The sequence below is a fragment of the Podarcis bocagei genome, assembly GCF_964188305.1.
Source record: "Podarcis bocagei genome assembly, chromosome: 7".
Lineage (NCBI taxonomy): Eukaryota > Metazoa > Chordata > Lepidosauria > Squamata > Lacertidae > Podarcis > Podarcis bocagei.
The window spans coordinates 12,281,422-12,304,399 of NC_138132.1; the positions used below are offsets into that span (position 1 = coordinate 12,281,422).

Consider the following 22,978-nt stretch of genomic DNA (forward strand, 5'->3'; position numbering starts at 1 on the left):
GAAGGGGATCCCGGTCCGGACGCTGATTGGCCGCGGAGCTGTCGGCGGCGGCTCCGCTGTTGCTGAGGGGAAGCGCGAGGGGCCCGGCCGGGGCAAGGGAGGCCAGGAGCGGACGACGGGTGAGTTTATGAATATGCTAATGACATGCAAATTACGTAAAAATGGACCTTCCGCCGAGGGGACTTGGGATGGGAACGAAGTCCACCCTCCCCGTTCGCTCCGCTTGCCTCAGTTGTACTTTGCAGCCCTGCGGGGGAGGGGACAGGCTAGAAGTAACAAGCGGAAGAGCTTGATGGGAGTTGTAGTCTTTCCTAAGGGAACTACCCAGGATGTCGTAAGGGCGGGCTGCCGTTTTGGACTACAAATCCCATGAGGCTGTGCGCGGAGTCTTGGCTTCTTTAGACGTTCTGTTGCCCCAAAGCATGATGGGTGCGCTAGTCTTTTACGAGTACGTCCCTCTGCTTTTCCTATGGGCATCGCTGGCCCTGAAGATTCTTCGGCACCCTGACCGGCCTGAGGAACGCCGCGGTGCATCCCGGGAGTTGTGGTTCTTTCTCTGGTAACTTCCTGGTTTCTCCCATAACACTTTATGGGAACCATGACTTCGGCGGCCGGCAGCCCTTGCGCGCTCAGCATTTCTAATGCGGTAGAAGCCTGGCCAACAAGGCACTATGGGAATTGTTGTCTTTCACACCTACGCAGTATGGGAAGGATGAGTGACAAGAACTACAAGTCCCATGAAGGATAGCTCCCCGTTTCTGCCTCAGCTGTATTTCGCGTAGTGTCATGGGAATTAAAGTTCTTTCTGCGAGGGTTGGAAGACTCAATCAGCTGTGGGTGAAAGTCCTCAAAGACTACATGTCCCATGAGGCTCTGCGGAACCTCGCTCTTCCTGTTTGCCCGGCGCCCGGTAAACAAGTCTGTGTTCTTGCTCCGCCTCTCCGTCCCTATTGGCTACTGTATGGTGGGCTTCTCCCACTTCTCCCTTAATTCACCTTTCTACAGGCTACTGTAAGTGCTTCTCTCAAGGGAGGGGCAGGAATGCTTTGAATAGTCTGGCCGACCCCTTTCAGCGCTGATAGGCCGTACGCGCTGCCTGTCTCGGGAGGTGGGGAATGCGCAAGTTCTGGAGGCGAGCTATTGGCTCGTACGAAAATCTGTCACGGAGTTGTGGGTGCCGATTGGACAGTGGCTCCAGCTGGTCCAGATTCATTCACCATTTTGTCTGTTGGAGTAAAAGGGGCTCGGAGGGGCCGAGAGGGGCTCGGGCTGGACCATCGGAGAAGCGGGGGAGGGGGAGTAAAAACTGGACTGTACCAAGACTCCCTGCAGAAAGAATTCTGGCTATCCTAAACTCCCTGGAAAGAGGGAGTCATTCAGGTAAGGGGGGGTGATATTAACTCCTGTGCCCCCCTTCCCAAGGAGGGGGGGGGAGAGGAGGCTCCACAAAGGGTTAACATCTTCACCATAGCCTCCAAAGGAAAAGGAGGGGGGTGGGATGCACCAACTTTACTCCCACTCCTCCCCATTTGGTCCCGGGAGGTTCCAACTCCCGCAGCCCTAAAATGGGGACCCTCAGAGTTGCAAGGCAGCAGCAGGAGGCAGCAGCAGCAGAGATGCCCGCTTTTTATGTGCCACAACTTTGGGTGGTTTTATGCAAAAGAATTCTGGCGGGGGGGGATGCGATCCCTTTTGCAGCTGCTAAGGCAGGTGGGATCAAGGCGGGAGACCAGCTTTGCCCCCCCCCCCCCAGCTCCCCTTTCCTGGGCATGTTTGGGAGGGCAAGTGGGTTGTGATGCTCCACCAGGAGAGGAGAGGGGGGCTGATCCTGGCTGTGGTGGGATGACTTTGAGCAGGGCAGCGGTCCAGGCTGAGACCCAACACCAGTTACAGTATTATGGGATGGGAGGATTGGCAGGGAGGCCTGGCCATTGTGTGTGCGTGGCAGGAGGTGTTTGTGTGTGTTGGGGTGGGGGTGGAGAGAAAGAGCGGAGAGGAGTTGCATAACATGGGAGGGGTCTTTGGGAAGTTAGTTGCGTGGTGGGAGCGTTGTCAAGAGCGAAGGAAAGTCTTCTGTTCAGCATTTGGGGTGAGCAAGGTCACTTGTGGGAGGTGCTGTGGGGTAGAGGGTCTGTCTTTCAGATATAAGGCTATGGGCAGGAGCAGATGACACTTTGCTGGCTTTTGGGAGGGGGCTGCTAAGGAAGGATGGCATGGCTGTGTGTATATGACTCTGGGGGGTAGTAACGTGAAATTACTCCAAATATTTCCTATATGGGGCAGGTGGGGGGGGGGATTGTGCAGGGAGAAGGTGTGTGGACGAATTAGGGTTTAATTATTCCCCAGCCACATGAGGTATTAGCACGGGGACCTGTTCTGATGGCCAGTTTCAGCCCAAGGGTATGTGGAGTAACAGCATGTGCCTCTGAGCGCATAAAGAGTGCCGCTGCTTCATCACTCGGGAACAGAGCACCCACATCTTCAGCTGAAGGAATCCACAGCAGATATGGGGGAAAGGTGGGAGAAGAGGAACGTGTTTAGAGGGTTTGAGATGGGGGCAGCAGCCATGGAGAGTCTGGCATAACCTCTCTCTCTCGAGGAAGCTTGAAGCCAGGGAGAGTGTCCGGAATGATAACATTAGGAATGTTGTGTCGAGCCAATCCTTGAGACTGTTCGTCCATAGTCTGTTTTTTCCAGGAAGCCTCTTCTCCCTCCCTCTTTGGTGGGGTGTGGGGAAGAGGAGGGGATTTGGCCTACGTCCCTGGCGCAAGCGGATGGGTTGCAACTCTTCCACATTCCTTTGCACCCTGCTCCTGTCTCCAGGCCTCAGATGAGAAGGGAACTAGGAAGGATTCCTCCAGAGGTCTCTGAGCATTCCTCTCCCCGCCCACCAGCTGCACCCAAGCTGGTAGCAGGGGAAGACATGTGAACAAGGAAGGTGCCTCCCTCTGCAGAACTTGGGGTTCTTTGGGTTTTGCTGCACCCCTTACCCGGGTAGCACATTATGGAAAGCCGTTGAGAAACTGTGTTTGCCATATTGAACAAGTGAGGATATGCCGTTTTCTTGAGCTGCCTCATGTTGGGATAGACGTGTGAGTTTCTTCTCTGGCCTTTGGCACAATGAAGCACAGACAAACTCGGGAAGCATCCGATGAGGTAAACAGAAATGGAGAGAAGTGTCTCTCAAGAGATGCTGGAATGGGTGAAAGCTGCTTATTATGCGAGCCCGATTTGTTTCAGGCGGAGCAAGCCTCCTTGAGGGGGCTTATCTTACACATTTCTTTATAAGCTGCTCAGCGAACATCCGTTTTGAGGGACCTCGCAGGGCAAAACTTGCCTGGTCCTTACGGCATAACATCCAGTCTCCAGGACCCTTTCGCCTCTCACTTTTTATTCCCCACGGATGCTTCTGCTGTATAATTAAAAATGAAGGCAGAGGGCCCCCTCCTCGTGCTAACATTACCCGGGGGTCACTTATTCAGAACGTTGAAGGTGCAAGCCGTGCCATACCGAAGCCTGTACTCTTATCTTAAGTTTTAACGCCTTCATCTGATGAAGAGTTCTGTGTTGCTTGAATGCTTGCTCTCCCATTCTGTAGAATGGTGACGGGGAGCCTGTGACCTTCCAGGTATCTTTTGGACTCCATTTCCCATCAGCCCCAGCCAGCGCAGCCAATGGCCAGGAAGGATAGAGTTGTAGTCCAGTGGTGTTAAGAGGGACTTGGGTTCCCTCTTCCTGATTTACAACATAGTGTAGTTAAGTGTCATGACTGACCTTCTTGGGGGGGGGGAGCTGGAAGGGATCCCTGAGGGTCATCTATTCCAACCCGCTGCAATACAGGAATACCTAAGCTCTTTTATTTATTTCATTTGTTCTTGATTTCATTGGCAATGGTGCCAGGGGTGGCGTATGAGTGCTACCCAACCATTAGTGTATCCTGCCAAGTGCCCGCCAAAGTGGTCTTTGTGTTTTCGCCATTTCTGAATACAGTGGTACCTCGGGTTAAGAACTTAATTCGTTCTGGAGGTCCGTTCTTAACCTGAAATTGTTCTTAACCTGAGGTACCAGTTTAGCTAATGGGGCCTTGCGCTGCTGCTGTGCCACCGCTGTGCGATTTCTGTTCTCATCCTGAAGCAAAGTTCTTAACCCGAGGTACTCTTTCTGCGTTAGCGGAGTCTGTAACCCGAAGTGTCTGTAACCCGAGGTACCACAGTATAATTATATGAGGTGAAAGAGCTCAGGGCTGGGAGGTGGGCAGAGAGTTATGGGACGGGGCAAAAGTATGGAATATGTTGCCACGAGCCTCACACAAGCGAGAAGTAGCAGGTGGGTTTGTGCTTGCGGGAAGGATCTTTTTTAGGGTTAGAGCTGGGAAAAGACAATGGGAGCAGGGAGCATTTTAAGAATTGCATTGCAGGGGGTTGGACTTGATGACCTTTGGGGTTCCCTTCCAACTCCGCAATTCTGTGATTCTACAAGACTTCTGAATCAGGCCAAAGGCCCATCTGATTCAATGCCTAGTTCTCACAGTGGCCCTATATTTGTTTCTGGGGAACCAGTGAGCAGAACGTGAATCATAGAGTTGGAGGGTCATCTAGTTCAACCGCCTGCAATGCAGGAATCTATGGCCCAATGTGGGGTTTGAACCCATGACCTTTGGATTAAGAGCCTCAAGCTGTACACAAGAGCACTCTCTCCTGTGGTTTCCAGCAACTGGTGTTAAGAGGCATTACTCCCTCCCAACTGTGGAGGCAGAGAATGGCCATGGAGTGTACAGCCACCAATGGACTTATTCCCCATGAACTCGTCTGCTCCTCTTTTAAAGCCATCCAAGCTGGCGGCTGCCCCTTGTGGAAGTGAGTTCTGCACTGGCGAAGAACTTTCTGCCCTGAATCTTCCCAGCATTCAGGTTCATAGGATACCCAAGAGTTCTGTCATTAAATGTTTAGGATATAATGGATGCTTTCACTGAAATTCCTGCATTGCATGGGGGTTGGACCCTCTAGGGGTGCCTTCTAACTCTATGATTCTGTATGACATCCCTGCTCTTTAGCTTAAAACAAAACCCCCAAGTTCTGAAAAGCTGGATGGCTGCAATAGTGGGGAAGGAGAGGCCAGATCCTTGGACCAGTGAGAGAGCAGGTATGGGGTTTGTCACTCTGGTTCGCTGGAACCTCGGCAGAACGAGCCTCTGCCTGCTCTTGTAACCTTTGCCTCTTGTCTTTCTCTTCTCAGCTCCCTGAGTCCACACCCAGCCTGGAGGGAATATGAAACCAGCGAGGAAGGCTGCTGGCTCCTCCTCCTCCTCTAGCAGCAGCAGCAGCCGCTCCCCACCCTCCACTCGGGCAGCCAAGGCCCAGAAGCGCAAGGCCACTGAGGAGGGGCCCAAGCCCGAAGAAGAAGCAGGGGAGGAGTCTCTAGATCAAGCCCCACCTTTCCCAGGTGCCCGGTGCCTGCAGCCGCAGATGGATCCTGGCCTGCAGGAGTTGGCAGGGACGCCCGAGGACCCCTACAAGCTGCCCGAGGGGGACAGGGACCCAGGGACTGAGGCCTGCGGGGCGGAAGCCTCCCTGAACCGCAAGACGGCCACTTTCAAGTCACGGGCGCCCTGCAGGAAGTGCCCGGGGGGCGACGAGTCAAACGGCAGCGAAGGTGCGGCGGGGCCCGCCGAGGACGAGCCCAGGCGCTGCCCCTCGTCCAGCACCGACACCGCCAGCGAGCACTCTGCGGACGAGAACGACAAGGGGGCGGGGGACGGCTGGACCACGGCCCCGAGCAACTATGACCTGCGGCAGCTGCGCTCGCAGCGAGTGCTGGTCCGGCGTGAAGGGCTCTTTCAGCCGGCCGTAGTGAAGCAGATCCGCCGGGGGCAGGACTTGGGGGTGCAGTTTGTGGGCGACCGCGTCACAGCGTACTACGAAGGGGCTCTGGGCTCCAGCGCGGTGGATGTGGTCCTGGACGCCACGCCTCCGCCTGGGGCCTTGGCGGTTGGCACACTGGTCTGCGCTTGTGCGGACCCCGAGGAGACGGCCTACCGGGAAGGCACCGTTGTTGAGGTGAGCGCCAAGCCGGCTTCCTACAAAGTTCACTTCGCCCGCCCTGTCGTCCTCCCTGGCACTGCGGCAGCCCGCAAAGACTCCGCCTGGGTGACACGCTCGGCCCTGCGCCTCTTGCGCCCGCCGTGGAGCTGCGAAGCTGCCCCCGAGGACAGCAAGCCGCCTGAAAAGTCACCTCCGTTGCCGGAAGAAGAGAAGGTCGCCCTGGCCCTCCCGTGCCCCGACCCGAAACAACCAGAAGACGCGGAAGTCTCCAAGATCAGCGCCTGCGTGCGGGCAGAGGAAAAGTCTGTGGTGGTGCCGCCCCAGATCCTGTCCCCGCCCAAGTCCCCTGCTTTCCCTCGCCTCCCCGAGCAGCCGTCCCCGCTGCTGAGCCCGGATGCGAGCGGGAGCCGCAGCAGCAGCGTCATGTCCGTGGACAAATGCAGCACCCCGGGCTCGTCTCGCTCCCGGACTCCCCTCACAGCGGCCCAGCAGAAGTACAAGAAGGGGGACGTGGTGTGCACGCCCAATGGCATCCGCAAGAAGTTCAACGGGAAGCAGTGGCGGCGGCTGTGCTCCCGGGAGGGCTGCATGAAGGAGTCGCAGCGGCGCGGCTACTGCTCCCGCCACCTCTCCATGCGCACCAAGGAGATGGAGAGCCTCTCGGAGGGGCGGGCCAGTGGGCTGCGGGAGGGCAGTGCCGAATTTGACTGGGATGACACCTCGCGGGACAGCGAGGCCAGCAGCGCACGGGGGGACTCTCGGCCCCGCCTGGTGCCCCCTGCCGACCTGTCCCGCTTCGAGTTTGATGAGTGCGAAGCGGCTGTCATGCTGGTCTCCCTGGGCAGCTCTCGCTCGGGCACCCCTTCCTTCTCACCCGTCTCCAACCAGTCTCCCTTCTCACCGGCACCCTCTCCCTCTCCCTCGCCCCTCTTCGGCTTCCGCCCAGCCAACTTCAGCCCCATCAATGCCTCGCCTGTCATCCAGAGGGCTGCTGCCCGCAGCCGCCACGTCAGCGCCAGCACGCCGAAGGGTGTCAGTGGCGCCGTGCTGAGCCCTGAGATGCTGCACCACGCGGCCTCCCGCGAGCGCCACCATTCAGGCATCACCTTCCAGACCAACCTTACTTTCACTGTGCCCATGAGCCCCAGCAAGCGGAAAGCCGGGGACTCTCACCACAGCAGCACGGGCTCGGCAGCCGACTTCCACAAGAACGAGAGCCTCGACTCGGGCGTCGAGTCTGTCTCGCACACACCCACTCCTTCCACACCAGCTGGCTTCCGGGCCGTGTCGCCCGCCGGGGCAGGGCCCTTCTCCTCCCGCTCCCAACAGGCTTCCCCGCTCTTGCTGGTGCCCCCGCCGGCAGGGCTGACCTCCGACCCCAGCCCCACCGTGCGCAGGGTGCCCGCCGTGCAGAGGGACTCGCCCGTCATCGTGCGGAATCCCGACGTGCCGCTGCCCTCCAAGTTCACTGAAAAGCCCCTGGAGGGGAGGGTGGGCAGCCCGCGGGCGGGGAAGGCCGGCTCCAAGGAGCATCTTCCGGGCAAGGGGCAGCTGCAGATGCCGGTGCCCATCAACGTGGGCCGGACTCTTCCTTCCAGCCAGCCCTGCGTGGTTTCCGCCTCCGAGCAGGCCCCGCCCATCTTCAGCGTCTCCTCCCCCTTCCAGCCGGTCGCCTTCCATCCTTCTCCTGCAGCCCTCCTGCCTGTCATCGTCCCTGGAGAGTACACCAGCCACCCCACGCCCAAGAAGGAGATAATAATGGGAAGGCCTGGGACAGGTGAGTTGGGCTGGTTGCTTAGTTTGTTTTCGTATTCTGGCACAGTTTTCAATCCCTGTGTGGACTGCATTTGATGGTTACCAAGATTCATTCTGTTGAAGATGAAAACGAGGCACTTGTCTGTGCGTTAGGTCCTGTGCATATACCTGCTTTGAATCCGCTCTGACTTTGCACTAACTGTTTTCTTCTTTGCACCGAGAGAGGCTGCGTCTCTGTTTCGGAAAGAGAGTGGGGATCTTGTGTTTTGTATGGCCTAGTGGCTGAGAGAGTTTGCTTTGGATCTAGGCCCTGGAGATCTGATTTCAGCAGCCACTGCCGCCCTGCTGCTGTTAGCAAGTACTCCTTTTTTGGGCAGCGGCAGCAATAGCGTCCTGCTCTGCAGGGTTGTTGTGAAAGCAAGGGCATTCAGGACGGTGAAGGACATTGTGAATTGAAAGTGCTCCATGAGTTGTAGGTGCAAAGAGATATTTCACTCAGTGCTGTTTGGAAGCAGGAAATGTACGCTGGCTTTGAGGCTGCATCTAGGAGGGAGTTTGAAAGTGTCCACATAGTTCATCTGAGGATAGTGTTTTTCTTCAGCTCTGTGCAGCCAACCTGGTCCGGATGTGATTCAAACATGACAATGAAGGGAAGGCGAAAGGTTTTTGGGTGCTCCATTTTGGGTTTGTACCCTAACCTCCTCTAATAGCTGGTGCAATGTTAGAGACTCAGATATGTAAACTAGGCACCAAATGGCTCCTTAAGCCAAGGTTACAGTCGAGAAAATGGAACGTCTAGTTGCCATTTTTGGGCAAGTCTTATTTTTCGAAGAATGGACTGAATGTGGTTGATTTTCAGTTAAACGTCTGGCTATTTCAGATGACAACCTTGAGCTTTGTTAAGAACTTTGAGAACTTAAAGAAGGAAAGTCATTTGATGCAGTGACAGTCCACATATATATTGGCCTATTCCGACCTCTCTCTTTTTATGGACCATTCATAATGTAGGAATACTCTTCACAACTGTGAATGTGAGCCGGGCAGTGGGGTGGGGTAAGTGAAGACAACCGACAACAATTAACTATGACGTTGTTCGCTGCTCCTGCTCAGGCTGCACAGAAACAGCATTTGGGTTCCAGAAATTCACCCTGACCGTGCAGATAAAATATAACTGATAGAATTCTCCAGGATGTGGTATTGGTGCGTGAAAACAGTCCGGATCCAATGGCACGCACCTCCAGATGGTGGAGATGTCAGGCCCTATCCTGACACCTAGGCCTCTTCACTTAGTCGCAAGTGGCCGATAGCCAGGTGCAAAATGCACCTGGCGCCTGGCTAATTTCAAACACTGAACTAGCGGCAACATTTTCGTGAGAGTCCTGCCGCTTCAGGCCAAAGGTCATGAGAGCAGAAGAAGGAGCCCTGCAGGATCAGGCCCATGGCCCATTTAGTGCAGCATCTTGTTCTCATAGTGGCCAACCTGATGTGTGGGGGACACCAGCAAGCGGGGTCCGGGCCCTCTCCCCTCTTGCGATTTCCAGCAACTACTGTTATTCAAAGGCAATGCTGCCTCCAACCGTGGAAGAAAAACACGGCCATCCTGGCAAGAAAGCCGCCCCAAGTTTTTGGCCATCGCTGTGAGTTCCATGGTTAGACTCTGTGCTGTGTGAATAAGTTATTTCTTCTCTCTGTCCCCAATCTTTCAGCTTCATTGGATGTCAGTGAGTTCTAGTGGGAGAAAAAAACTTTACTCTCCCCATTTTCTCCATGGCAGGCATAATTTTATAAACTTCCATCATGGCACCTCTCCTTTACCTTTTTCTTGGCTAAAGAGTCCCAAATCATGGTAGAGTTGGAAGGGATCCCAGGGGTCATCTAGTCCAACCCCCTGCAAATGCAGGACTCTCAACACACGGTCTCCCATCCAGTTTCGAACCATACCGGACCCTGCTTAGCTTTGCAAATGTGCCAGCAGTTTTCTTGCTGTTTCAGCCTTTCCTTATAGGTCCCTCTCATCCATGCTCCCCACTCCTACTGTAGCCCAGTATTTTGTTGTGTTTTCCAGGAAGCAGGGGCGCAAGGGACATTGAGCCACACACCCCGCTGCCTGCCTGCCTGCCTTCAGGCAACTGCTATTCAGAGTCCTACTTCTTGTGATAACTGTTGTAGTTAATAGCCATTGAGAGATTTTTTTCCTCTGTGAATTTACCTCTAGCCTACATCACGACCCAGCAGCAAAGTCCTTGCACTCCTATCTTTGTTTTCAGTACGGGATATTTTAAGTAGGCGGAAATCGCAGCGAGCCTTGGCTGGATTGGGCCCAAGGCCATCAACCGTCCCCTTTGATAGTTGTGGAATCTGAAGCAGAGAGAGTATGTGATGTGCTCAAGGCAGCAGCCCTGTCTGTCTAGGGTTGAGTTGGGATTTCAACTTTGGTCTCCTTTGGTTGTGGCTGGACGTTTGACGAAACAGATTCTCTCCTCCTCCCGGAGGTAGGGGCACGCAGAGCTTCCAAGTTTTGTCCCAGCTCCTGCGAGGGATGGTGTGTCACCTGTTATGGATGCTTTAGCTGAGATTCCTGCAATGCATGGGGTTGGACTAGATGACCATAGGGACCCTTCTAACTCTACACTTCTTTGATTCTATGAGAGAGAGTGTGTGTCTGTGTAAGAGAGATCCTACACTAGTCTAGATATTTCCCCCCCATGATTTCTCATGTTCTGCCACTTGCTTCCCAGTGCACTATGGAATGGACAACAGGCCTGCACTGCTTTTGAACCACCTGCCAGGTTATACTCATGACCGTTTGCAGTCCCAAGCCGGCCACAATGCCAGGTTAGCCAAACTATCCTGTGCGTGTCTGTACACATTTGGTGGGTAGCATTTGACTTGGTTGGGTTGTGAGCCGCATCAGCCTGATCTAGAAAAACAAGTTTGTTAAAAAATAAGTAAGCAAGTTCCCAGGTTGCAGCGTTTGTGTCCTGCGCAGGGGCTTTTCATAGGCATCTGATTGGCCACTGTGAGAACAGGATACTGGACTAGATCAGCCTTTGGCCTGATCCAGGAGGGCTGCTCTTCAGTTCCTAAGTCACTGAAAGGAGCCTTGGATTTTTAGAACTGGCACTGCTTTCCTGGCTTGGATCTGCCTAAAGAAGTTGCCCATGTCTTGTCCACATCAAAACAGCAATCGGGTTTTAATGTAGGCTGGGAGCAGGAGCCTAAACTCAGAATTATAGAAGGGACCACAAGGATTACCTAGTCCAAGCCTCTGCAATGCAGGAATCTTTTGCCCGATGGTAGGACTCGAACTCACGACTTTGAGTTTAAGAGTCTCACGTTACCAAGTCCAGTTTAATTTTTTTTGTAAGCCACCGTGAGTCTTTGTTCTGGGGAAAAGGTGGGATATCTAACTAGCTTACTAACCAGCCAACCGACCAGTTTGGCTAAGTGCTAGTTTTGATCAGTTTGAGATCACCCTGTTTTTAACCTGCTTAGATGATGCCAAGAGCTGTGTGACATATGATTAATGGCTGGGAGAGTTGAAGACCACCTTGAAGGCTTTTAGGCCTGTCGCTTTCTCTCGGAAGTCTTTTACCCCAACACGTTACATTTTTTGAGAGAATTAGAAAAACCCCTAGTGTAACAGTCAGTTGTGTTTCCTGGAATGTGTACATATATGTGTGTAAGACATAGACATGTCTGAAACTTTCTTAAAGAGAACTGCAGATGGTAAGTGGGCAAACTTTGGGGATATTGTTTGCCACCAGCCCAGTAATATCTTGGAAGGACTATGTGGTAGGCAAATAATGTGGGGTGGGAAATTTTCCAAAATCGAAAGGGCTGTACCGAATGTCAATCATGCTCAAGAGAAGACTCATTGAATTGGATGACCATGACTAGCTTGCTTTCTGCTGCTCCAAAGGGTAGGACCTGGACCAATGGATTCAAATTACAAGAAAAGAGATCCCGACTAAACATTAGGAAGAACTTTCTGTTGCTAACAGCTGTTTGACAGTGGAACAGTTGTGGACTCTCCTTCACTGGAGGTTTTTGAGCAGAGGTTAGACGGCCATCTGTCAGGGATGCTTTAGCTGTGAGTCCTGTGTTGTAAGATGTTGAACTAAATGACTCTTGGGATTCCTTCCAACTCTGATTCCATGACTACCTTGGGCCCATTTTCAGTGGGTCCACTCTGAGGGAGAACCCGCTTGGCTCCAACTTGCCATTTTAAAGTGCTTTTATTTCCCCACGCAGAATTTTCTGTTTCATAAGCGCATTAGCAACACCGGAGAGATGCTGGTTCCCAAGTATAATGCTAGGCGAGCGCAGCAGTTTCCAACGGTTTAGCATTGCTTACTAAATATAGGTAAAACGAACATGCTCAATTAGGTCGCTCTCCGGGGCATAAGAAAATTTCCTGATGCGAATGAATTTTTCCTGAAGCACAGGAAAAATTTCTTGTTCTGGTTTTCCTAGGTAACCCGAATCCCTTGCTGTCAGCCTACTTCTGTGTAAACTCTGTAATTAAAAGTGCACCACTGGGGTAATCTTTACCCCCCCCCCCAGAGGTCTGGGTTAGGGTTAAATATCTACTCACGTATGGTGAATAGAAATTGTCTCCGGGCAGGGAAGCATTCATAAACCGGAAGGGAGTTGCTTCTATTTTGTCCCGTCCCCCCCGTCCCCCCCGTTTTCCTTTCAGGCCAGCTGTGTACCACTACTGACTGAGGTATGTGTTTGGAGGTTATTTATTAAAATATTCCTAACCCCCACCCTGTATTGGTTGGTCTTGGAGCAGGATATAACAATAAGGCAATCCTAGGTGGGCTAGCCATTTTTGTGCAGGTGCTTTTAAGACTGCTGTGTAGATCATAATACCATTCCACACAGATACTCAGAAGTGTTGGCATTTTAGAACTTGATCTTATTGATAGCAAAGGGCTTTAGAATTTGTAGGAAGGATTCCATCTGCACTATGCATTAGGGCTGGGCGATATCTGGTTTTCTACATCACAATATATCGCCAATTAAACATGGCGATAGACCAATATATCATAATGTCTGAAATGAGGATGGGGCTATGTAGAGGCCTTGGCTGGCTTCATGGGTTCCCCTGCATTGTGATTTTTGCATAGCTCACACATGCATATAGCGATTCGCAATATATTGCCAGGTCAAAAATTACCAGGCCAGTATCACAATATGGACTTCAAACCGGTTTTGGATGGGACAACAATATATTGCCCAGCCCTGCTATGCATTTTAATAAGTGTCATGCAACTTTAAACAATCATTTAAACAACTTTAAACAATCCTAGGCCTGCTGTTGTTCTACCTCTTTATAAATGACTTGGATGAAGGAATTGAGGAGATGCTCATCAGATTTGAAGATTGACACCTAACTGGGAGGGGTTACTAATGCCGCAGAAGACAGAATCAGAATTCAAAATGACCTTAACAGTTTGGAGAACTGGGTGCAAGCTAACAACATGAATTTCAGTGGGGGCAAATGCAAGGTTCTGCACTTAGGCAGGAAGAACCAGGTGCACAAATATAGACAAGGGGACACCTGGCTTACTAGCAGTACATGTGAAAAGGATCTAGGGGTCTTGATGGACCACAAGCTGAACATGAGTCAACAGTGTGATGCAGCAGCAAAAAAAGCTAATGCTATTCTAGGCTGCATCAACAGAAGTATAGTGTCCAGATCAAGGGAAGTAATAGAACCACTCTATTCTGCCTTGAGGGACGCGGGTGGCACTGTGGGTTAAACCACAGAGCCTAGGACTTGCCAATCAGAAGGTCGGCGGTTCAAATCCCCGCAACAGGGTGAGCTCCCATTGCTCAGTCCCAGCTCCTGCCAACCTAGCAGTTCAAAAGCACGTCAAAGTGCAAGTAGATAAATAGGTACCGCTCCAGCGGGAAGGTAAACGGCATTTCCGTGCGCTGCTCTGGTTTCGCCAGAAGCGGCTTAGTCATGCTGGCCACATGACCTGGAAGCTGTACGCCGGCTCCCTCGGCCAATAAAGCGAGATGAGTGTCGCAACCGCAGAGTCGCTCGTGACTGGACCTAATGGTCAGAGGTCCCTTTACCTTTTTATTCTGCCTTAGTCAGACCACACTTGGAATCCTGTGTCCAGTTATGGGCACCACAATTTTAAGAAGGATGTTGACAAGGTGGAACATGTGCAGAGGAAGGCAACCAAGATGATCAGGGGTCTGGAAACTGAGCCTTATGAGGAGCGCTTGAAGGAGCTGGGTATGTTTAGCCTGGGAAAGAGGAGACAGAGGAGATATGATAGCCATCTTAAAGGCTGTCAAATGGAATAGGGAGCATGCTTGTTTTCTCCTGCTCTTGACTCCAGGCAGTGGCTTCAAGTTACAAGAAACTTTAGGGTTGCCATATGTCCAGAATTTCCCGGACATACCCGGAATACTGCAGTCAGAAGCAGTGTCCGGACGGAAAGTGGCAAAAAGTCCGGGGAAATCTGGACATATGGCAGCCCATGCCAGCAGTGTCATTTTTGCCTTGGATTTCCCTTAAAAGTAGCTCAAAAATGGCAATTGCTTTTGTTTCCGGATTTTCACTTTTTGAAATATGGCAACCCTACAAGAAAGGAAATTCTGACTAAACATTCGGGAAAACTTTCTGACAGTCAGAGCTGTTCGGCAGTGGAACAGACTCCCACGAGGGGTGGTGGACTCCCCTTATTTGGAGGTTTTTAAGCAGAGGTTGGATGGCCATCTGTTATGATCTGGTTGAGATTCCTGCATTTGCAAGGGGCTGGACTTTATGACCCTTGGGCAGTGTTAGAAACTGAGATATGAAATCCAGGAGCTAAATGGCACCTTCAGCCTAGGTTATGGGCACAACAATGAAATGTCTAGGCGCGCTTTTTTTATAACAAAAAGACAAAGCTGAAAATGAAGGAACTGCAGCTAAAATATTATACTCACTTTTCACACGATCTAGTCCTTCCCCTGCCCACCCCCCTAATATTCCTAAGAGGGTCTCTTCTCCAGTCTTCAGAGAGTAGCTGGAAGTGGGGAGGCAGAAAAAGGTCCCCCTTTCCTTCCTTTCTGCAGTTTTAATCTCAAATCTTAGGCAGCCAGAGCTCAGAAGCTGCTTGTGCTAATGAAAGTTTCAAACCCTGCCCATGGGTCCCTTCAAACTCTAATATTCTATGGCTTCCCCCAAAGAATCCTGGGAGCTGTAGTTTATTTAGGGTACTGAAGGTGGTTAGGAGACCCCAGTTCCCTTCGCAGAGCTACAGTTCCCAGAATGATGCTGCTTTAAATAGGGAGTGCAGATGGGGCTTTAGTGTGCAGAATGAATATGGAGGCAGTTCTGGGGAGACCCAGTGCTGTGACCCCGCACCCACCTCCCTGATTCCTTCATTGCAGCAAGTCATGCCTGCTGCACCATCCTGTTCTTGACCCTGAGACGCCTGGGTTGAAGCATTTGCCGCAGCCAAGAGACCAGTTCAGACATGACTTTTCTTTATTAGACATTGGACTCATTCCCACATGCAGGTAGATACGGTTTGCGACATGGCTGAACACGTGTCCAGGTGTCGCGGTACGTTTGCCCACCCATCCATGTGTGGACAAGGCTTTGCCATTAATATAACTGCCGGTACCCATAGGAACGACCAGTTGCACACCAGTCTGTGTTTTGTGTATTGTCCATGCGCGCGACTGCTGGAGCATCACATGACGCTTGCATGAGTGAGTGGAGAAAGAGGAACATACACGGAACAGCTGGCTGACTGCAGTTTCCCCCCCACTCCATCCACTGTTCTGTACCATAAGAAGCCTCACAGACCTCTTTTCTCCCCCTGGTGGCTGCTATCGCCAAAATCATAATGTGAGATCCAAACTCCATACCACTGGGTACCTCTGAGCAGTGTTAGAAACTCAGATATATACCGTATTTTTCGCTCTATAGGACGCAAAAATGAGGGGGAAATGTGTGTGCGTCCTATGGAGCGAAGACGCCATAGCCCCGCGACCCTCTCCTGGCTGGAGAGGTGACGCGCGGCTATGGCAGGAGCCTCTCCGCTGCTCCCTGACATGCTCTTTGGCCCCAAAGAGCAGGTCGAAAGGAACCTGAAGCCTGGAGAGTGAGAGGGGTCAGTGCACTCCAGGCTTCCAAGGTAGCCACCTGAACGCACCTTAAACGGCACCTTGGAAGCCTGGAAACAAGAGGGGGAAAGTTCTCCCCCTCTCTGTGCAGCGTCTCCTGCCGCTTCACTGAAGGGGAGCTGGGCAGAGAGGGGGAGAATTTTTTTCCCCTTGTTCTCCCCCCTCTAAAACAAAGTGTGTCCTATTGTCCGGTGCGTCCTATGGTGCGAAAAATACGGTAAGCTAGAAGCCAATGGCTCATTAAACCAAGGTTGCTGTCACCAAAAGGGAACATCTAGTTGCCATTTTTGGGCAAGATGGCTCTAAAGTCATTTTTTCCAGATGATGGACTGACTGTGATTTATTCTCATCTGTCTGGTTCAGACAAGCTAAGTAAAAAGCTTTGAGAACTTACAGGAGAAAAGTCCCTTGCCCCAGGAATGGTCCACATGTATATTGGCTTATTCCAACCTCTTTCTCTTAATGGCGACTGCTCCTGCTCAGGCTGCAAAGAACAAAACTATTGGCTTTCAGAAATTCATTCCGATTGTGCAGATGAAATATAACTGGGTGGGGTATTAGTGGATAAAAACAGTCCAGATTCAATGATCGATCCCCGGATGGTGGAGATCTCAGGCGCCATCCTGGGACCCAGGCACCTTCACTTGGTCGCAAGTTGTCGAAAGCCAGGCACAAAAGAGAGCCAGTGTGGTGTAGTGGTTAAGAGCGGTAGACTCGTAATCTGGGGAACCGGGTTCGCGTCTCCGCTCCTCCACATGCAGCTGCTGGGTGACCTTGGGCCAGTCACACTTCTCTGAAGTCTCTCAGCCCCACTCACCTCACAGAGTATTTGTTTGGGGGAGGAAGGGAAAGGAGAATGTTAGCCGCTTTGAGACTCCTTTGGGGGTAGTGATAAAGTGGGATATCAAACTCTTCTCTTCTGGCCCCTGGCTAATTTCAAACACTGCCTCTGAGCCCATCCCTTTCACCCCTGGGAGAGACCTTTTGGGGTGGATAAGAATGCATGCTTGTGCTTTGCCAGTTTTCTGCACCCAACTAGACACACTCTTTGGGGACTCTGAGATCAGGCGGTTACATTTGAGGTTTGCTTTCTGGGGATCAGGCCCTCATTTTGGCAGTGGTGACGGGCAGGTTCTGGAGCTCTGTGTGTCCAGGACACTGTTCAGGTCTGTGCAAATCCTGCTCTGGGGTGTTAGGACACCTAGGACAGAGGTGAGGACTCGAGCATGCAAGGTAAGGGAGAGCGTGGCATGTGCTTCTCCCATTCCCAAGGCACTGGCTCCATCTCCCTGCAGCATCACAACTGCAGTTTGCTGTCTCTCGGCAACTGGTAACCAAGGCTACCATCTCCCTGCTGCTCGCCCGGAGCCCCATCTCTATTTTTATCAGCAACGGGAGAGACCAGATCCAGATTTAGGGGAGTTGTACATTTGTGCATATGGCTTGGGGCTTAGGTGCATTTTGCGCGTACTGCAGTAGTGCCGGCTCCCCAACTCCCACACCCTCACATGTGATGGGTTTATTTGTGTACTCGCACTGAGCGTGGGCATGCTTGCACAATTGTGTGCACGGGCATATCCATCGCATGCACACGTGTGTTCCGCAGTTGCACCGTGCACGTATTTCCCCGTGGCGCAGTCATGGTGCCGCTTGAGCAAACCTCGGGGTACGTTCGCACTTCCTCTGAAAGTGCGAATTTCATGCTTGCAAGCTGGCGTTCCACACCTGTCTTGTGCTTTTAAAAAAGGAAACCATCATTCTGTGGAAAGCGATCAGGCTTGGCAGACTCGCATGTGGGAGGGAAACTACAAAACGATCCTGTGGCATCTTAAACACTAACCCATTTATTAGAGTACAGTGGTACCTCGGGTTAAGTACTTAATTCGTTCCGGAGGTCTGTTCTTAACCTGAAACTGTTCTTAACCTGAAGCGCCACTTTAGCTAATGGGGCCTCCCGCTGCCGGAGCACGATTTCTGTTCTCATCCTGAAGCAAAGTTCTTAACCTGAAGCACTATTTCTGGGTTAGCAGAGTCTGTAACCTGAAGCATATGTAACCTGAAGCGTATGTAACCTGAGGTACCACTGTATGACCTTTCGTGGACTAGAGTCCCCTGTATTGCAGTAATCCATGAAAGCTTATACCACAATAGATTCATTAGGGTTTAAAGGGCTGTCAGACATTTTTGGGGGTTTTTTGGCTGCAACAAATTAGTTTATTTTATATCCCACCTTTGCTCAAGGGGGCATACATTTTTTCCTGTGAGTTAGGCTAGGCTGGAAGACAGTAACTGGCCAAAGGTCACCCAATGAGCTTCATGGCTGAGTGGGGATTTGAACCTGGTCTCTCAGGCCCTAGTCCTGGGACACTCTAACCCAGCTTGTTTTGGACTACAACTCCCATCATCCTTAGCTAGCAGGACCCGGTAGTCAGGGATGATGGGAACGATAGTCCAAAAACAGCTGGAGTCCCAAGTTTGTGAAACCCTGCTCTAACCACTACACCACACTGGCTAAAACCACCCCCCTCTGGATGTTCTTGCAATGTGAGTCCGAGAGGCTTTTCATGCTTTATTCGCCAGCCTGGATTTAACAGTGCTAACCATGATAAATGTGCAAAGCATGGCTGGGAGGGATGTGGACTCTGACATGCATTAGACGTGCAACAGGCTCTGGCTGTCTGATGCAGCTCTCTGTAATGTTTGGAGTAGGACCAACCATAGCTGAGTGCCAGAGAACATGCTTTGTACCTAAGAAAGTATTTGGTGCAACAACTGACATCCTCAGGTAAAATAACATGGATCAGGTAGCAGCAGGTTATGGGAAAGACCCCAGGTAGCATGAGAGTTTCAGGACACAGGTCTCCTTTTCCTCTTCCACTGCATCAGACATTAGTGGAACTCTGATGCCCTGGGTTGTTGTATAAGGTGTGATGTGTGTCTTTCTCCCTATTATGTAATGCAGCGTGTACCTAGTTCCAGCACTGAATACCTGCTCTTACACAATTCCGGATGTTCCCTACACCCTGGAAAGTGCCAGGATATTAGTATGGTAAATGATTGTGCTCCCGACAGAGGACAGTGCCGAAAGCACGCCAGCAAGCCAGTTGTATAACACACCCTGCTACAGCCAGGATGCAAAACTCCCCGTGCAGCAGGGGCCGGAGTGTGCACACAGCCTACTGCTGTGTGGGAAATCCAGATGGGAACAGATGGCAGCAGGCATCTGCGGTTGCCCTCTTCGCAGCTTTGCATGTGTGCACAAGAACGCAGCTTTCCCCCTACAGTGACTGGTGGTGTATTTGTATCAACACAGTACTAGGTCGACAAACGTTTAATGGCTAGTGGTCACGGGGGGTGGGGTGGTCCACCTGTATCTGAGTCGTACCGTTTTCGACTCAGGCAGTGACTCAGATGATTGAATAATCTTCCACTTAACTGTGATCAATATCCCTCCATGCTGTTTACTAGCATGTTAAGGAGTAAGGCTCCCCCGCCCCCCCCCATGTTCAGTTTTCTATGTGGAATGCATGTTTTTTGTATGGAAGAGCATTGAGTCATGCGCATCTTTAGGCCTGAAGCGGTTTAGCCCGGCTATGGGATGACCACATTGAGTGATAGCTTAGCCTCAGTCAGGGCAGGACACGAATTAAGCCAGAAGCACATTCGCCTTGAAAGAGGAGGACAATCCCAGTTGAGCCCGTCTCCCTCCGGAGATGGTGGACTCCTTCCTTGGAGGTTTTTAAGCAGAGGTTGGACGGCCATCTGCCATGGATGCTTTAGTTGAGATTCCCTCAGGGTCCCTTCCAGCTCTACATGATTCCTCATCTTCCCATGAAAAAAGGAGGCCTTCATTTCTAGCAGCGTGTTCCTGTGTCCTCACCAAACATGAGCTTTTGCATGTGAGAGAATGTTTTTCTCTACAGAGAGAGAGTGTGGGCACTGCAGAAGCAAGACACACACCAGTGAAACTTCTAATGTTGCTTGCTTGCATTTACCGTATTTTTCGCTCTATTGGACGCACCGGACCACAGGACGCACCTAGTTTTTAGAGGAGGAAATCAAGGAAAAAAATATTATCCCTCCCCCTAGCCCCAAAGAGCAACGGACAGGCTGCGCGCAGCCTGTCTGCTTCTCCCAGAGCTTCTTGGGGCTGCGGGGGAAGCCCGGGTTCCCCCACCAGCCCCAAAGAGCAAAGAAGCCAAGACAGCTCAGGGGATCCATAGCCGCGCAACCTCTCCAGCCAGGAGCTAAACCTCTCCAGCGCGGCTAAAGAAGAAGACAAGGCAGTCCAGGGCAGGCACTCACTGCCCTGGCTTCCTCTTTAGCCTTGCACAGCATCTTTAGTCTTGCACAAAGGAATGGATTGCGCCCGCTGTCCACCGGGGCTGGACTAGATGACTCCTGGGGTTCCCTTCCAACCTTGCAATTCTATGACCTCGGAAGGTGTTGGGGGTCTCCACCACTGGAGGCTTTTAAGCAGCGGTTGGGGGACCATCTCTCTGGCGTTCTTTAGCTGTGATTCCTACATTGTGAGGGGGCTGGGCTAGATGACCCTCAGGTGGCCCTCCCAACTCTATACAGTCCTACAGTTCTGCAGCAGGAGATCCACAGCCACTTAGAATCATAGAATCATAGAATTGGAATAGACCACAAGGGCCATCAAGTCCAACCCCCTGCCAAGCAGGAAACACCATCAGAGCACTTCACACAATGCCCACACCATCAGAGCACTTCACACAATGCCCACACCATCAGAGCACTTCACACAATGCCCACCATCAGACCACTTCATACAATGCCCACTCCCAATTTTCATCTGAGAGACATGTGGCTTCAGTGTCTAGGTAGGTACCCCCCTACTTGCCACACTTCCCCCACCCCACTTAAGCTGAGGGAATTCCTGCCCAGAGAAGCTCCCAGGTGAGGCAAGGGTTAAGATCTACCTCTGGTAGATCTCTTGCGGCTGGAGAGGCACGCAAGGCTAAAGAGGAAGCCAGGGCAGTGGGATGGATTTGCGAAGGAGGCTTTGCGAAGCCTCCTCCCCCCCCCCCCTGGAGAGGCGCGCAAGTCTAAAGAGGAAGCCAAGGCAGCGAACGGGATGGATCGCGTTCCCTGCTCTGGCTTCCTCTTTAGCCTTGCGAAGTCTCCCCCCCCCCCCAGGCGCGCAAGTCTAAAGGGGAAGCCAGGCAGCAAGCGCGATCCATCCCGTTTGCTGCCTGGCTTCCCCTTTAGACTTGCGAAGCCCCCCCCCCCCCCGGAGAGGCGCGCAAGTCTAAAGGGGAAGCCAGGCAGCAAGCACGATCCATCCCGTTTGCTGCCTGGCTTCCCCTTTAGACTTGCGAAGCCCCCCACCCCCCCCACCCCCGGAGAGGCGCGCAAGTCTAAAGGGGAAGCCAGGCAGCAAGCGCGATCCATCCCGTTTGCTGCCTGGCTTCCCCTTTAGACTTGCGAAGCCCCCCACCCCCCCCCCACCCCCGGAGAGGCGCGCAAGTCTAAAGGGGAAGCCAGGCAGCAAGCGCGATCCATCCCGTTTGCTGCCTGGCTTCCCCTTTAGACTTGCGAAGCCCCCCACCCCCCCCACCCCCGGAGAGGCGCGCAAGTCTAAAGGGGAAGCCAGGCAGCAAGCGCGATCCATCCCGTTTGCTGCCTGGCTTCCCCTTTAGACTTGCGAAGCCCCCCACCCCCCCCCACCCCCGGAGAGGCGCGCAAGTCTAAAGGGGAAGCCAGGCAGCAAGCGCGATCCATCCCGTTTGCTGCCTGGCTTCCCCTTTAGACTTGCGAAGCCCCCCACCCCCCCACCCCCGGAGAGGCGCGCAAGTCTAAAGGGGAAGCCAGGCAGCGAACGGGATGGATCGCGCTCGCTGCCCTGGCTTCCTCTTTAGCCTTGCGAAGCCTCCCCCGGCTGGAGAGGTTGTGCAAGGCTTTTCTAGAGGAGGGAGAAGGGACTGACTGGCGGCGTCAGTCCCTTCTCCCTCTTGGGGAAAAGCCCGCAAGAGCCGCGCGAAGCTTGTGTGGGGCTCTTGAGGGCTTTTCCTGCCTGCCTCCTCCCTGCATTCGCTCCATAGGACGCACAGACTTTTCCCCTTAGTTTTTAAGACGGGAAAAGTGCGTCCTATGGTGCGAAAAATACGGTATGTGGATGAGAACTAGAAAGGCTCAGCGTTCTGGGATAGATCCCTTTTTGTGGCCCTGAACTCCTTGGAGGAAGTATGGATTGTCCGGGATCTGGTGGCCAACGCTTAGGTCCATTTAATCTGGTGGCCCTCTGCATTCCTTTTAGACGGACAGGATGGTGTGCTGTAAGTCGCCCCTCCCTTTAAGCCACCTTGAAGTAAGGAACTTAAAATACAGCTTTTATTTCTGTCGTTCACGGAGAGAGGTATATCTGGGTTTTGAGTGTCATGTGCCTCCTGTTCTGCGAATATGTTTTCCTCCCTCTGTGCTACCTTCTGTCCTTTGCACTCGGCGGACATAAAATGTGCTCGCCGGCGAGAGAGAGAAGGCGGTGTGTGTGTGTGTGTGTGTTGCCCTTGGGCTGCAGAGTTTGCAGGCAGAAAGTTCTGCGGGCTCCTGTGAGGCAGCGGGTCTGCATGCAGCATGCGTGGCTGTGTCGGGGCAGAAGCATGAGGAAGGCTAGGTTCCTATGAGTTATCTGCATGTGAGTCGATGTGCATTGCAGAGTGAGCGTGGGTGGCGCTTTTTCTGTGCAATTGTTTTTCTCTCTCCCCCCCCCCCCGCCCCAACGTCATGGTCAGTCTTCCCTTCCACCCCGCCCTTGGCGTAAGGCAGTGCGTGCTGGGAGTGGTGTGTTTGTGTCCTCTCCTTCTCACCCCCCCCCCCAATTCCCTCAACAATGGGATCCTCGCCCAGGCCTGGCCTTGTGCCCAGATCTAGTGTGTGTGTGTGCTTGTGTGTTGGTGTGTGTGTGTCTGTGATGGGGGGGTGTTCCTACGTGTCTCCTTACTTCACCTCATAGCCTATTGGCTGCTTGCTGGGGGAAAGAGGCTGGCTACAACCCACCCACCCCCAGCTGTGAG

General features: G+C 52.6%; 1 protein-coding gene across 3 annotated transcripts in view; it reads left to right on the forward strand.

Moving 5' to 3' along the window:
- Positions 1-22,978, forward strand: part of CIC (capicua transcriptional repressor) — a 49,013-nt gene continuing 26,035 nt past the window's right edge. For 2 of the 3 annotated variants that reach the window (XM_081200113.1, XM_081200115.1), the window contains exons 1-2: positions 1-119; positions 5,236-7,818. In XM_081200113.1, coding sequence (XP_081056239.1) covers positions 5,268-7,818 — 2,551 coding nt within the window. In that variant the 5' untranslated portion in view covers positions 1-119; positions 5,236-5,267. Of the gene's footprint in view, positions 120-1,243; positions 1,381-5,235; positions 7,819-22,978 lie in introns of those variants that run through there. The other variant, XM_081200114.1, reaches the window with a different exon arrangement.